Source organism: Mesoplodon mirus, assembly GCF_964341445.2.
Source record: "Mesoplodon mirus genome assembly, chromosome: 19".
In the NCBI taxonomy this organism is placed as follows: domain Eukaryota; kingdom Metazoa; phylum Chordata; class Mammalia; order Artiodactyla; family Ziphiidae; genus Mesoplodon; species Mesoplodon mirus.
The window spans coordinates 5,850,690-5,865,842 of NC_138995.1; the positions used below are offsets into that span (position 1 = coordinate 5,850,690).

At 42.9% G+C, this 15,153-nt stretch overlaps 1 protein-coding gene across 1 annotated transcript in view; it reads right to left on the bottom strand.

Moving 5' to 3' along the window:
* CDH13 (cadherin 13) overlaps positions 1-15,153 on the bottom strand; it is a 1,043,800-nt gene that overhangs the window by 634,131 nt on the left and 394,516 nt on the right. Inside the window, exon 3 of the mRNA XM_082607144.1 lies at positions 14,571-14,779. Within this exon, the coding sequence (XP_082463270.1) occupies positions 14,571-14,779 (209 nt within the window). The remainder of the gene's footprint in view (positions 1-14,570; positions 14,780-15,153) is intronic.

Here is a 15,153-nt window from a genome sequence, read left to right on the forward strand (position 1 = left end):
ATAAACTTTTCATCAGAGAGAAATGAAGGGCCAGCTGCAGAAAATTGCAGGCAGTGGGGTAGGGCCTATTGCTTAAGGAAAATGGAAAAGTCTCGGAGTAGTGCTCAAGGTGATGGGCAATAAATTAAGCGTGAATAATCAGAGTAGCAACAATGGCAGGGACCTGGAGAGAGGAAGTTGCTGTGGTTCCATGAATGTGAATTCTTCGTCAACCAAGTCTTTTCACATCACGCCTATCCTGTTTTCCAAAATTTTCTTTTTGTCTATAGATGGGGCTTCGCATCTATACCCACTGATGTTGCCTTATTAATTTCAGTGCATCCTTGTAGGTACTTGAGTTCTTTTTGAATCTTGAGTTTACAGTCCAGTTAGGACCCCAGAGCTGTGAAAGTTACAAATTAAAAATCATGTCTTCATATCTCATCCATCACTGGGATGAACTCAATCAGTTAGGGCCATTGACTGCATGCAGAAGCCATTCTTTAGGCTGGCAGATTATTTTTCAGATCTTTTAGATGCAGCTATTCAACTAATCTGAATCTACTTTACTAATATTCAGTGATAATATTTAGCTCATATTTCTCTATCTTGACAAAAAAGGATAAAATGTTTTGATAAAGCTTTTTGAACAGTCTGAGTCCAACGTATAGCTCTGAAATATTCCAGTTGTATAACTGTGGGAAAGTCACATACCTTTTCCATGTCTTACTCTGTTCATCTGTAAAATGAAGATAACAGTACCTATGTCATAGAGTTGCTGTAATGATTAAATGACTTAACCTAAGAAATTCACTTAGAGAGGTGCCTGGCACAGAATCTGAGCTAAATAAATGTTGGCTATGATCAGCATTATTAACATGAATATTCATTCCACCTCTGGCATTTGTTTAGTCATTCAATAAGTATTTATTCAGTGCCTGGTATTATATTAAGTGCTAGATTTATAGCAATGAACAGTTCAGTCACAGTCTCTACCCTTATGGAGCATATAATTTTACTTTACCTAATAAACCAATACCAAAATTGTAAGACTTATGTGGAATTTGAAAATATATATATATGGGGGGACTTTCTTGGGTTTTTTGCATTATTTTTCTTTGATTCAGTTTCTGTGTCATTTTTTTCTATGTAGAAAAAATATCCAAAGGCCTGAGTGAAAGAGGAAATCACAGGGAAACCAGGCAAATAAGACTGACGGTCACGCTCTTAGGAGCCAGGCTTTGCTAACAAGGTCCAAATTGAATGAGAGACTTGGAGTGAAAAAGCAGTCAAGCCTCAATTATCTGTGTTAACTGGGGTTTGTGAGAGTTAACTGGGGTTTGTGAGAATGGACAATGAAAGGAAGAAGATAATGCATCCTGATTTGCTGTCTTAAATCTCACAGAAGCTAAAAAAAATAAGTAGCATACAGGGGCATCTGGAATGAGGGTGTGGTCTTCGGGAAAAGCCTAGTTATACTTATTCAGACCATTCCTGGGGTCTCTTGGAGAACCATCATTGTTTACAGCTTCTTAACTTCAAAGGAAAGGAGTTGTAAAAAGTTGTTGTCAACAGAAGCCCAATTTGCCTGATATGATGAAGGGATTGGTTGACAATGCACACCTTTTGTCAAAAGGATTTGCTGCACAAAAATAGAAAATTAAAGGAACCATCTAATTTCCATAAATAGCTGCGAGGCAGGAGAAACTATGTAGACAACAAGGGAAGGAAAATCCCCCTCTTGAAACTCAGGTCCAATTTTCTCTTATTGGTGTAAGAGACAAAGAACAGTGAGGAAGACTCTGTAATCTCCCCTTCTGAATTGTAAGAAGGATGGTGGCAAACCACTGGGGTCAATGGAGTTAGAGCAATACACTCAGGCCAACTGAAGGCTGCCTCTAATCAAGAAGGATATTTTTGAACTGTTGCCTAGAAGGCAGTCTCACATTTTTTGAGCCCTATTGGCCTTGAGTAGCCCTTGAATATTTGTATTTCTCCATCCCTTAGGGAAGCTCTTTCTCCACCTAAAGGTCTCTCCAACTGGCTATGTTCACCAGATTTGGAGATTGGGAATTGCCAAGAGCAGTGAGATGCCACCTTTGTTAGCATTTGAAATTTCTCTGCCTACGTGTAAGTCTATTCATAAGTCAAATTCTGAAATTGTATATGGGATATTATTTAAAGTACTTTTTCGATAATTTATCTCTCTTTGCATGATAAAGAAGAGCAAGTGTTAACAAAATCTATTTTCTGTTAAAAAAAAAATCATATTTTGGTCTTCCCTGGTGGCGCAGTGGTTGAGAATCTGCCTGCCAATGCAGGGGACACGGGTTCAAGCCCTGGTCTGGGAAGATCCCACATGCCGCGGAGCAACTAGGCCCGTGAGCCACAACTACTGAGCCTGCGCGTCTGGAGCCTGTGCTCCGCAACAAGAGAGGCTGCGATAATGAGAGGCCCACGCACTGCGATGAAGAGTGGCCCCCACTTGCTGCAACTAGAGAAAGCCCTCGCACAGAAACTAAGACCCAACACAGCCAAAACTAAAATAAATAAATAATCATATTTTGATGCCCACGTACCCACAGTATTTGCCTTTTGATTATTGATACTTCTGGCCTTATAAGAAAGAAGCAATTCAGCAAAGTGTGGTTCTGTCGTGGACCCCACTGGGATGTAGGCACTCTTGTTGTTGTTAAAGTCCCCTACACATGAACCTTCAAGTTACGGACTTTCAAAGATGCGAACGCACTTGCGCATGTCCAGTCACGTAAGTTAGTTCACGTGCCTGGCATACATTGTCACGTGTGTGCATCCTCCACAAGTGGTTGTGCTTTTGTGTACTTTACTGTACAGTACTGTATAGAGTACAGTAGTATAGTATCTTTTTTTAAAATTTATTTTTGGCTGCATTGGGTCTTTGTTGCTGTGCACGGGCTTTCTCTAGTTGTCGTGAGCAGGGGCTACTCTTTGTTGTGATGCGCGGGCTTCTCATCACGGTGGCTTCTCTTGTTGCGGAGCTCGGGCTCTAGGCGCGTGGAGGGTGAGAGCTACTACCCAGACATCACTGGATTGTTTTTTCAAGAGGGTAGATAGAACTGAATCCAGCAAGGAACCAGAACCTGTGCCGTCAATGTTGGGTGTGAGTGAAACTGCAGCTTGCCCTTCATCTCCTTTTGCTGATGATCCTTCAGCTCTACCATCTCCCACCTCCTCTCCCTCCTCCAGTTAATAAGTCTTTTTGCCTGTGCGCTTGATGCCAGCCCCTGTATGCCAGCTGTTGTACTGTACTATTGTACTTTTCAAGGTATTGCACTGTAAGATTAAAAATGTTTTATTTTTTGTGTTTGTTTTATAAGTATTATTTGTGTGAAAAGTATTAGAAACCTATTACAGTACAGTACTATATAGCCGATTGCGTTAGTTGGGTACCTAGGCTAACTTTGTTGGACTTAGGAACAAACTGGACTTCCGAATGCACTCTTGGAATGGAACTCGTTCATACGTGGGGGACTTACTGTATTATTATTACTGTTATTATTTTTAAGTAGCATCCCTAGAAGGTAGGACTCAAGGGTTTCTGCTTCTGTTAACAGGAGCAGAAAAAAGACAAAATAAGCCTGATGAGGTTGGGCCCTGGCCAGAGGCTCATTCCTGTTTGTCTGTGTGATAGCTTGAGACTAGACTTGTCTTTGTCTGAACAAGCAATTGAGTTGAGGATCAAACAGCATCAAAGTGTGGCCCAAGAGGAGTTGCCACCCTGTCATGTACCACAAATCAAGCCTGGCTCACAGAAACCTGCATGGGCAGATAGAGGATATGGTTGGTTGGAGGCATAATGCTCTTCTTTGCTTTATTTTCTCCAGATGCTCAGGCTTCTTCCTTAAAAGTCTGGGTGAAGAACATGTAATCTGATTAACCCATGTGCTTGGTGGAGGGAGACTGAGTAAGTGGTACATCCTCTCAATGTTCCTTTGCTACCGAGTTTTCGAATATTGAGACCAAAAACTAAATAGAGACAGTCCATGGTCTGTATCAACAACCGTGCCCTCTTATCGTTGAAATTGTTTTGTTTGTTCTTTCAATCAGAATTGAGAACCAGACTTTTGCAGAGTGGCCTAGGAGACATTTACATATGAAAATCTTGTGTTGTTTCCAAGTGGTTCTACTTCCAAAAGTTTTATTCATGAGGAAAGTTTTTAAAAAGTGTCATGACAACACAGGGCTCCAACTACCAAAAATTTCCTGAGAATTCTCTCTCAGATTTATATGATTTTTAAAATTTCTAATCAGTTTGAAATTTTCCTACGTCATTTCATCTCCAATAAGAGCAGCCGTGCCAACTGGCAAAGACCACGGTGATCAGGTATCTCCATATGCCAGATAAGAGGCGAGTTTAAAAAAACAGGTTACCACCTCAATACTTACACTTAGAATTCATTTGTATTTCATTTATGGTAATAATAAAAGATAGGAGGTTAGAAATATATCAGAGAGCCTAGAAAAATATGCATTCTATCACATTATCTTCTCCCATCAAAAATACTAGGTGAAAATTTCTCGCCGATGATGCTATATTCCTTTTACTTGAAAAGCCCCAAGCAGCTGTTGGAAAGCTAGCTGTGGACAGAACACTGGGCCTAGGGAATCACTGTCAGTTTGAATGCTGAGCTGCCACTTGACCTGCTCTACCACCCGAGACTGACCGACCTCTTGACTTCTTTGAGTCTCAGTTTCTTGACTCATAAAACAAGAATAACCATCTGCTTCAAGGCGTTGTTGTGAGGATCAAATCCATATAATAAATACTAAAATAAAATTTTAAATTATAATTTAAAAAGTATAAATGTAATACATTTTCACTAGACTCTAGGACTATGAAGATGAATGAGATAAGGTCTGAAATAAAGGAACTCAGGGCCTAAGGGACATTTGTATTTAGAAACCTTGTGCTGTTTCCATGAGGTTCTTTCTCCAAAGATTCTATTCATGATGAGAGTTTTTAAAAGTGTTGTGATAACACAGGACTTGTCCACCTACCTAAAATTTCTTTAGGAGTTTTTGCTCAGCTCCGCATTCATTTTTTATTTTCTAACCACGTTTTAATTTTCCTATGTCATTTCATAGTCTTTATAGTAGAACAGAAAAGCACTAGTTCCGTTGTAAATGTCAGTATTACTAAAATAGCAGGGACTGCATAGAATCAGAAGGTCCAGGCCCAATTCCCAATTCTGCCACTTGCTGACAGAATGATGACACTGGCCAAGTCACTCATCATCTCTGAACCTGGGCTACTTCTGCATCAGCAAAGTAGGAACCAGATTACCAATGGCACAGGCTGGCTATGAGGATCAGAAAAACAGACGTATGTGTGAGAACATCTAAGACAATGTCCTGACATGTAGTAGGCCCCCAGTGAATGACTCTTTCCATTTCTCTTTCAAAATTTATAAATATTCCAGCAGAATTCCATGGCAGCCCTGTCTAACTGATAGCCAATTTCTACTTGTGGCTATTAAGCTCTTAAAATCCAGCTAATCTACATTGAGATGTGCTGTAAGCGTAAAATACATACTGCATTTCAAAGATTCAGTATAAAAAGAATGTAAAAAATTATTAATAATGTTCACCTGATTACTTATTGATATATCTTAGATAAATTATAATATGTTTTAGGTTTTATATATATTGGGATAAATTTATTTATATATATATATATACACACACACTTCATAGATACTCTCCATATCTATTTAGATATATCTCTGCCTATATGCCTATATGTATGTATATATGTATATGCAGAGAGATAGAGATATATATAGATATGTCTATATAGATATGGAGAGTATCTATATATAGATATACAGAAATAGATATAGAGATATATCTATATAAAGAATATCTACATCTATGAAATTTAACCTAATATGCATATATTGGGTGTATGTATATGTGTATATATAAAATATTTATGTATTTATTTATTTATTTTTGCTGTGTTGGGTCTTCGTTTCTGTGCGAGGGCTTTCTCTAGCTGTGGTAAGCGGGGGCCACTCTTCATCGCGGTGCGCGGGCCTCTCACCAACGCGCCCTCTCTTGTTATGGAGCACAGGCTCCAGACGCGCAGGCTCAGTAGTTGTGGCTCACGGGCCTAGCTGCTCCGTGGCACGTGGGATCTTCCCAGACCAGGGCTCGAACCCGTGTCCCCTGCACTGGCAGGCAGATTCTCAACCACTGCGCCACCAGGGAAGCCCTATATATAAAATATACAATATATACATTGGGTATATTTATGGTTAAATATATACTATATATGGTTTAATATATACTATTTTTTATTAGCTTTATTTATTTATTATTTTGGCTGTACTGTGTCTTAGCTGTGGCATGCAGGCTTCTTAGTTGAGGCATGTAGACTCTTAGTTGCAGCATGCATGTGGGATCTAGTTCCCCAACCAGGGATCAAACCCAGGCCCCCTGCATTGGGAGTGGGGACTCTTACCCACTGGACCACCAGGGAAGTGCCTGGTTTAATACATACTATTAAAATTAATTTCATCTGTGTCTTTTTCTAAATAAGGAAACCTAAAATTACATATGTGGCTCGCATTGTTTTTCTATTGGCCCACACTTCTGTACAACATAAAATCTTGAGTCTTCACAAGCCAAAAAGAAGCTACTTTTAGTTATCTAGACTTTCTATGGGATCAGTTATTTTTCTCCAAGCATTTCAATTAAAATTAATCTTCAGAATATAGTTTTCTTAGATTCTGATCCACAAGGCCATCTGTTATCTACTTAAATTAATGAGTCGAAGGATGTCTCATCTACTATATTTGAATAGTATCCTGGAGCTAGGAATCATAAACATAACAATTTAGTTGTGTGTCAAAATGTAACAGCCTAATACCCTATTCTAGGCCCAATTCGTGGATCTGTACCATAATTTTGGAGCTATATATTTTCCCCAATTTGGGTGACAGTTAAATGGTTACTAATTTCCCTTAATAGTAACTGGGGAGGCGTTTGCCATGAACAGTGGTCCTCTGCAGGTTTTTGAAGTTATCACTCTTGTTAAATCAGAGCATATTACATATATACAGCTTTAACTCTTCATTTCTTTATGGCCACAGTAAATGCACAGATTGGTTCTCCACTATGGTGGTTATAAAACGTATTTCATGGGAGCAAGATCAATACCACTGACCAGCTTGACAGACTCCAAGCCCCTCCCAGTCAATGTGATAAGATCTGGAGACAAGGCTATTAATTTTACCATAAGCTGGTTGCTCTCATTCTCAGAGATGCTTTAAACAAATGAAGTCAAGTCACATGGATGCAGTGTGACAGGCACTTTGGGGGTTAGATGGTATAGTGGCCAGAACAGAGAAGACTCAAATGGTTGGCTCAGGGAGGATAAAAACTGGAGTTTATCTCAGTAACAAAAGTGCAAAAATATTTTTGTCTAGAATGTGTGAGATTAGGAAAAATGGAAATAAATATGCATAAGTGACAGCAACTGGGTACTTCAGTGAAGAATAAACAATTCGTGATTGAGAATCCTGTTAGCACTGGGTTAGGTACAATACATATTTTTTCAATTTCATGTACCCCATTATTGTATATATAAGCAAGGCCAGGGTATCACTGTACAGATGAGAAAACCAAACCTCAAAGGAGTTAGGTGCCTTTTCAGTGCCACATGACTTATTAAGTACTAAATGTTTGATTAAATCCCAGTTTGGAGTCATTCCAGCTCCCGGTTAATTAACATCATCCACAACAATTCAGCTAAATGTCCCAGAGCACATACATATGCAGGAACAGAGGGGCACTCAGCCACTGCTTTTGAGCTACTAGACTCACCGTTCCAAGAGGTACTTAACAAATGGAACCTTAAGATTCTGCAAAGCAGTGGATTTAAAAGGTATAATTCCCCTGAGGATCAAGATACATAATTAACAGCAATATTAATATTGGCTTCTGATCAGTTGATGACATATTTTATTTTAAATATTAAAAATAAAAACAATGGTTTCTCCCAAGTTGCTCCTTCCTCTAATTGCTCCTTTTATTTTATTTTTTTGGAACTATTTCCATCATGATTCTTGGAACTGGATTAGGAGCCAAACTTATGTCTTTTTTTTTTTTTTTTTTGCAGTACGTGGGCCTCTCACTGCTGTGGCCTCTCCCGTTGTGGAGCACGGGCTCCGGACACACAGGCTCAGCGGCCATGGCTCATGGGCCCAGCCGCTCCGCGGCATGTGGGATCCTCCCGGACCAGGGCACGAACCCGCGTCCTCTGCATCGGCAGGCGGACTCTCAACCACTGCACCACCAGGGAAGCCCCAAACTTATGTCTTTTAAATTGCATGTTTACAGTGGTAATGATCAAACAAGGTAAACAAGCCTTATATTTTGCCTTTTCAATTTCTGTCATAACTTTCTCTGTTCATCTTACTTTTTTTTCAGGGATTTTTTAAATGGCCAAAAAAGGGGAAAATATTTTTTTTTTTTGCATTTAATTTCAGCAACTTAAGAGACCAGTTTCCCTTTACTGAGAATACCATGCACTGACTTCCAGTTAAGAAATGTAAACTGTTTGTAATTAACTTCTACATACTGCAAGTCTTTTGATGTTTGTTAGGTGAACCCATAGGAATAAAGAATCCTCTCTCGGAAGTTTAGTCAGTGTTTCACGTAAGTTCACGTATAATCTTGAATTCTCTAGGTTGTATAAGTGACAGAATTTGGTCTTATTGGAAGGGAGGAAGGATTGCGTTGTCTGAATTTGCCCAGTTCACTCACTGTGCATGTATTACAGTCTGACTCTAATGATATGATGAGGAGGAATAACTGGCTTTTTCGTGGCCCCTACTTTGTGCTCGGCACTGTTCTAAATACTTTGCATACATTTACTCATTTAATCCTTGTGACATCTCTGTGAAGTTGATACTATTATGAGCCTATTCTACGTCTGATGGAACTGGAGCAGAGGTGGCAAGCGTGGCACTGGGAATCATGCCAAGGTGTCCAGCTCCAGGGCAGTGTTCTCAGCCTTCCTGCATGGAAGCCAGGGCCCTGAGTTCCAGAGCTCAGAATCGAGACGAAAACCAACACAGAAAAACGAGATGGTTAAAGTTTAAGGCTATGATGGGGGGCAACCAGGCAGGGCTCTCTGAGGAGCATGGAGGAAAACTCACTTAACCAGCCAGGGGACAGTCAGAGAGGTGTCCCTGAAGAAGAGAAATCTTGGCCGGTCCAGAAGTTTCAAAAGAGTTAGCCCTGTCAATTGGTGCTGGCCATGGGGCAGCTGGGGCCATGGCGAAGAGGGAATAATCCAGACAGAGCAATGGCCAGCATGAACGGGAGGGAGAGCTCAGCCAGTTCAAGAAACCACATATGGTTTGGTATTGGGGGGTGGGGGCAGAGCTCAATACAGGGAGTGGTATGAAATGAGGGACTCAATCTACTCATGCATTTATTCAAAAGACATTTACTGAAAACCAAGTATACGCCAGCACTGTGCCAGGTGCTGAAGATAGAGCAGTGGACACACCAGGAAGAAAGGAAGGAAAGCAGGGAGTGAGAGAGGGAAGTAGAAAGCAAACACACTATATTCCTGCCTTCAGGGAGCTTATAGTCTCATCAGGGAGCCACACTTTAAACACCTAAATAAGGAAGTAAATGCTTAATTACCAACTGAGAAGGCGGCCAGGAAGGAATAGAACAGGTGCTAGAAGTGAGACTAGCAGGGGAGACCTTCCTTTGGAACGGGTACCAGGGAAGGCTCTGGGAGGAAGTAACATTTCAGCAGGTCAAGCCACTTATAAATGAAAAGGAATCAGGCTTGAGGGAAGGCTGTAGAGACCAGGCTAGACTGTAAAGGACCTTTTCACACATATATAAAGACTTCAGAATTTATCCCAAGAGCCAAATAGCCTGATGAAGAAGTAAGCAGAGGAGTGATGGGATCAGATTTGCACTGATAACCCCAGTCTGGGGGCAGGGAAGCCTGATTCAAGCCTGTAGCCTGTGGGCCTCCACAACTCTCCCTTCTGCTATATGCATGTCTCCTCCTTTGCTCATGAGACCCAGTTGCCTGGGTCACAGGTGTCTAAATTCTAGAGTTGCTTAGAGCGTGAACTCTCACATTTCAAAATGTAGCTGGTAGCTACAGTCTCTTTAGCTCCGAAACATCAATTCAAAGTACATTCCTGCAAGCTCTGTGATGTTCTTACTTCCCAGCCTGACTTTATTGAGTTCTTATTTGATGTCAGAATTTGGTGCCATAATCTACAGTTATGGAAGCTACAAATTCTTAAATTAGAAATATAAATAAATGAGTGGCATATTTTTTCCCCAGGCTTGAAACGTGTAAATGAGGTTGATGAGTCTCAATTACACAGCAGGTAAAGACATCTCTATCCAAGATGCAAAAGGAATGAAACACAGAGCTTTTCCATGTAAACCTTTGGAGTTCTATATTCAAGGTAAAAATAACTAACCAATTAATAAGTAAGTAAATAAAAGCAAATGTTCTCTTGTCTTCATGTTCACCATTGCCAGGCAGTGAGGGACAGCAGATCTGGTGGGGACAAGCCACGGTTCTGTCCAGACATACTTCTGTGAGTCAAGTTCATGATCACATTCCACAGGCTAGAAAACGCCTTTGTGCATGCATGGTTAACCTTGGCCCCCTCCTTAACCATCCCCCCTCGTCTGTCCAAAGACAAGGGATTAAACTGCTCCTCCACCCATGCAGATCTAAGATGATCTTACATGGACCAGGAAGGTACTAGCTTCTGGGCAACCCATTAAAAAGGCAGCAATAGCTTGAGCGTCTATAATTAAAGCATTAACAATCAGACTTCACAGATTTGGGCTACAGGCTTTCCCGTGAAACGGGGTCGCAGGGAGCAGGTAAGATAAGAGAGGCACAGCCTTTTATTAAAGAATTGCTGGGCTCCAGTTACTGCAGCTGAATTGGGCTTCACTGGGGTTAGATTTGTCTTAGAGATTCCTTCCTTCCCAAACATAGCGATGTGAAACCACCCACTGTGACATCTCTCCTGTTTTGATTGTGCTGGGTGCCCAGTGCCCTTGTTTCTCTCTTCGGCCTTACTTTCTTCTTCTACCTCTAATCTCTGGTTTCTGTGTCATGGCCTCAGAGAGGACATTTAGCCCATGGTTCCTTATCCCTTCTCGAGAGGTTCTAAAATAATGCCATTGATGGGACAGGTCACCTGGTGTCTGGTGCTGAGCCCAATGGAGTGATTCTGTGATAGAAGCTCTATTCTTAACCCTGCTTCGCAGATGAGGGTGTTGAAGTGCGGGGAGATGAGTGGCTTGCCCAAGGTCACGTAATCATAAGTGGTGGAACAGAAATTTGAACCCGCTGAAGTTTGACACCAAAGCCAAAGCCCCACCACTATGCTGCTTTTCCCCCAGATGTTTACCCAGAGATCCATCCCTGTCTCTATCAAGATGTGCCCAGGAGCCGCCAACTCAACGCATCGAAGCTGGACCATTCACCTTTCCCCACCACGCCTTCCCTGACTGGTCCAATCCATCTCCATCCTCCTAGGCCAGACAATGTGGAACCATCAGGATGCTGAATCTTGGCTCATTCTTCCTTCCACTGGTTGTTCCCCTCCATCGCTACTGTATTGCTCTAACTCATGCCCTCACCTTTGGACCCATGGGTAGCCACCCAAGGGGCACAGTCCTCTGGGGGGCAAAGTGGCAGGAAGGAGAACGGGTGGAGAGGCCAGAATCTCCATCTCATTTCTGCCAATTTCAAGCTAGGAGATCTTGGCCAAGTCCTCACATCTGTAGGAAGGGAGTGCCAACAGCAGCCTCACAGGGAGGTTGCGAGGGTTAGGAATAACGCCCATTAATAAGCATACCCTGAGATGCACACACTTATGAGAGTCCTGCTACACAATACAGGTTCTCACTCACCTCCTTGTGCCTCGGTTTACCCCAGTTTGTAAAATGGGGACAGTAGCATGTGCCTCATCGGTGGTGGGGAGATGAGTCAGCCTCTGTGGCCCGTGAGTGCAGCACCCGGCACACAGTAAGCGCCATGCACTCACTGGCTGTCGTTACCAGCCCCACCTCCCCTGCCCTCTCGCTTCTCTAAAGGCACAGAGCAGCCATCACCACTGCCTCCCTACTTGGTACTTAATCAGCATACATGTTCACTTTCTCTCCCCAACCAGGAGCTGAGCTGACTAGTGTACTTACTGCTTTCCTTCTCTAGCAGCTGGCCCACTTTGCCACACAGAGTAGGGCTTCAAAAATACCAACTGGGTATCCGTTAAGGACTGTGCTTTCCTTAGGGCCTCTCTGGCTAGCTATTTTGTTTTCCTAGCCTTTTCTTTTTTTGGACTTTTTGTATTATGGACACATCTGGGCAACTTCACAAGGCCGATTTTCAAACCTCATAGAATTACTGGAGGCGGGAGATGAATGCCCCGTTCAGCTGGAGCCTGGCAAACTGACCAGGACAGCAGCCTCCACTGTGCTTTATAAGAAGCAAATGATTGCAGCCAAGCTATGTGGACGGTGTGTTCAGAAAGAGACAAATGAGAAACAGCCGGGGCTCCAAGGAGCTTTGCCTCCAGAAGGGTGTCTTTCTGGAACTCAAGAGACCAGCTCTTCAAGACTGAGTCTCTTGGTAACGATCCTGGGTCTCCAAGCCTATGAAAGCAAAGTTTTGTCCTAAGAAGTGCCTCCAATCCCTTCTGCTCTGCTTTGAGCTAAATACTATGATACTGTCTGTTCCAGATTTAAAGATGAGCTGTCAATCACAATGAACAATATTCATCTAAATACATTCCATCCTGCATGTGAACCCCCTTCTGTGAATCTCTGTGCCATTTACTTGTTCCCAAGAAGCACTTTGTGCTGCACATTCTGGCAGTTTTGTTGCTTTAGATATTTGGAAGTCATTTATATCACGAGTTAGTGAGATGCTGTGAAAATGACCACGGCTAAGTGAGAGATAAGCTTGCTTTTGTGGTGCCAATGGATTTCCACACTGGTATGTATTCACCCAGATCCTATTTTCTTTTGAAAACGTCAGTGGCACAATGTGGATTCAGTTGTAGCTTGCTATCTACCCTTAACTCACAGATTCACAGATATAAAGGGGAATTATGGAGCTTGTCCAGTCCAGGGATGGCAAATATATTCCAGCCCTACAAACATCTCTAAATGACCAATGGAGTGTAGCTTCCAGAAGCATTGTATTGGGAGAGATACTCAGGTCAAGCCAGGGGTGATTAGCAATATGTGCCACGTATATGGTGACAGAGTGGGGCAGCATACATGCCACTTATTCGCCATTGCATACTGTTTAACCCCTCTAGTCTGCAGATATATGATTCGTTCAAGATCACACAGACAGCACTGGCAGGAAAGCAACACTCACATTGCCATTTGTACTGTCTCTGCTCCCCAGCTGTGGAATCGGTGTTCACTCCACCACTGAACAAAATTAGCAGATAAAGCAGGGTTACGGGGAGTGTGGCAGATGGAGAAAGGCAGTGGGAATCACAGGCTTTAAAAAACTGGGTGAGAGCAGGCCAGCAGCAGGTAGGAAAAGGCTAGCCGCACCAAGCTGGGGACATGCCATTATTATTGTTATTACTTTGCCTGGGTCTTGCTGTATGTCATCCCTTTCTATAACTGAGAAGCCACAGAGTCTCTGAACTCCTGGTGAAACAGGAGTAGGTAAGTCCATTGTACCAAATGTTTCTGGATGACACAATCAGGAAGTCTGAAGGGCACTTTGTGGCATTCCTAAAGTCACATGTGTGCAGGGGCAGAGATCTGCATACATGTGCGTGCGGAAAGGAATGGGCACCAGTGCATGGCAAAGGGGCGGCGCCATATGCCATGGTTGCCTCATATACAACTCCAGTGGGCGACTCTGGTTCTTGCCCAACATCCATTTCCCTTCCTTAGACGACAGCATCCTAACTTACTCTGAGTAACTAACAACCCTCTTTTTCACTCTCAGTCCATATACTTTAGGTGGGGCTGAGTCTACCCTGGTTTGGGGGCAAGGCATGTGACCCAGACTTAGCCAACCAGAGCCTCAGGACCAAATGGACACAGTAACTGGCTCAGGGATGGACGCACGCTCTAAGGACTGCCAATAAGATTCGATTTCAAGCTTGGGTTGGCAGTATCAGGAAGAGATGCTCTCTCAGGTGACATCAGACTGAGCAAATGAAGTGGAGCTGCTGAGACCTCCACACAGGGAAGCAGGGATGGTTGGGACTGTCTAAGAGTAAAGACAGTAGAAGGAAAATGGAACCACAGATGGATAAGACCAAAGCTGATGTCGTCACATGGGCACGGATACATAGCCATGCTAGCAGGCAAAGCTATCCCTGAAATATTTGTCACATGACCCCAAAAATTCCCCTGGCCAGACTGTGTTTTGAGTTAGGTTTCTATCATTTGCAAACAACAAAAGAATCTTGACCAATAATAAACCAAAGACCCATTTTCCCCATAAGACATACAGACCGCAATATTCCTCCTTGGACCCAACTTATCCCAAGCAGTTCTATTACCTGCAAGGAGCCCCGGATGTCTTTCCCCCCGACAATCACGAGTTCTGCCATGTCTTCCGCATGGGGAGTCCGGGCGTGGACGAATAGAGTCTTGCCCACTGCAGTTATGTTTCTCAGGGCGACTAAGCTGCCATCATTGTTCACCTTGAAGTATGGGCTTGAGATCTCATAGTGTAGCTTGTCATTTCCCTTACAGTCACTGAAGGTCACTGGCAAAAACAAAACACATGAACAGAAACAGGAGTGTGAGTAGGTTGGGCAGCTTGGTCCTGGAGCTACCTTTGACCATGAAACGTGGATTACCACTCTGCACTCCAGATCCACGAATGCTGCCCCTTACCCCACAGCACCCTCTTGTAGCCATATGGCTTTGACTGTGCTGAAGGACCTCACTCAATCAAGAATCGTCCTTAATCACCTCCCATGGCCCAGGCAGGTGCAAAGTCCTTTTTTTTTTTTTTTTTTTGCGGTATGCGGGCCTCTCACTGTTGTGGCCTCCCCCGTTGCGGAGCACAGGCTCCGGATGCGCAGGCCCAGCGGCCATGGCTCACGGGCCCAGCCGCTCCGCGGCATATGGGATCCT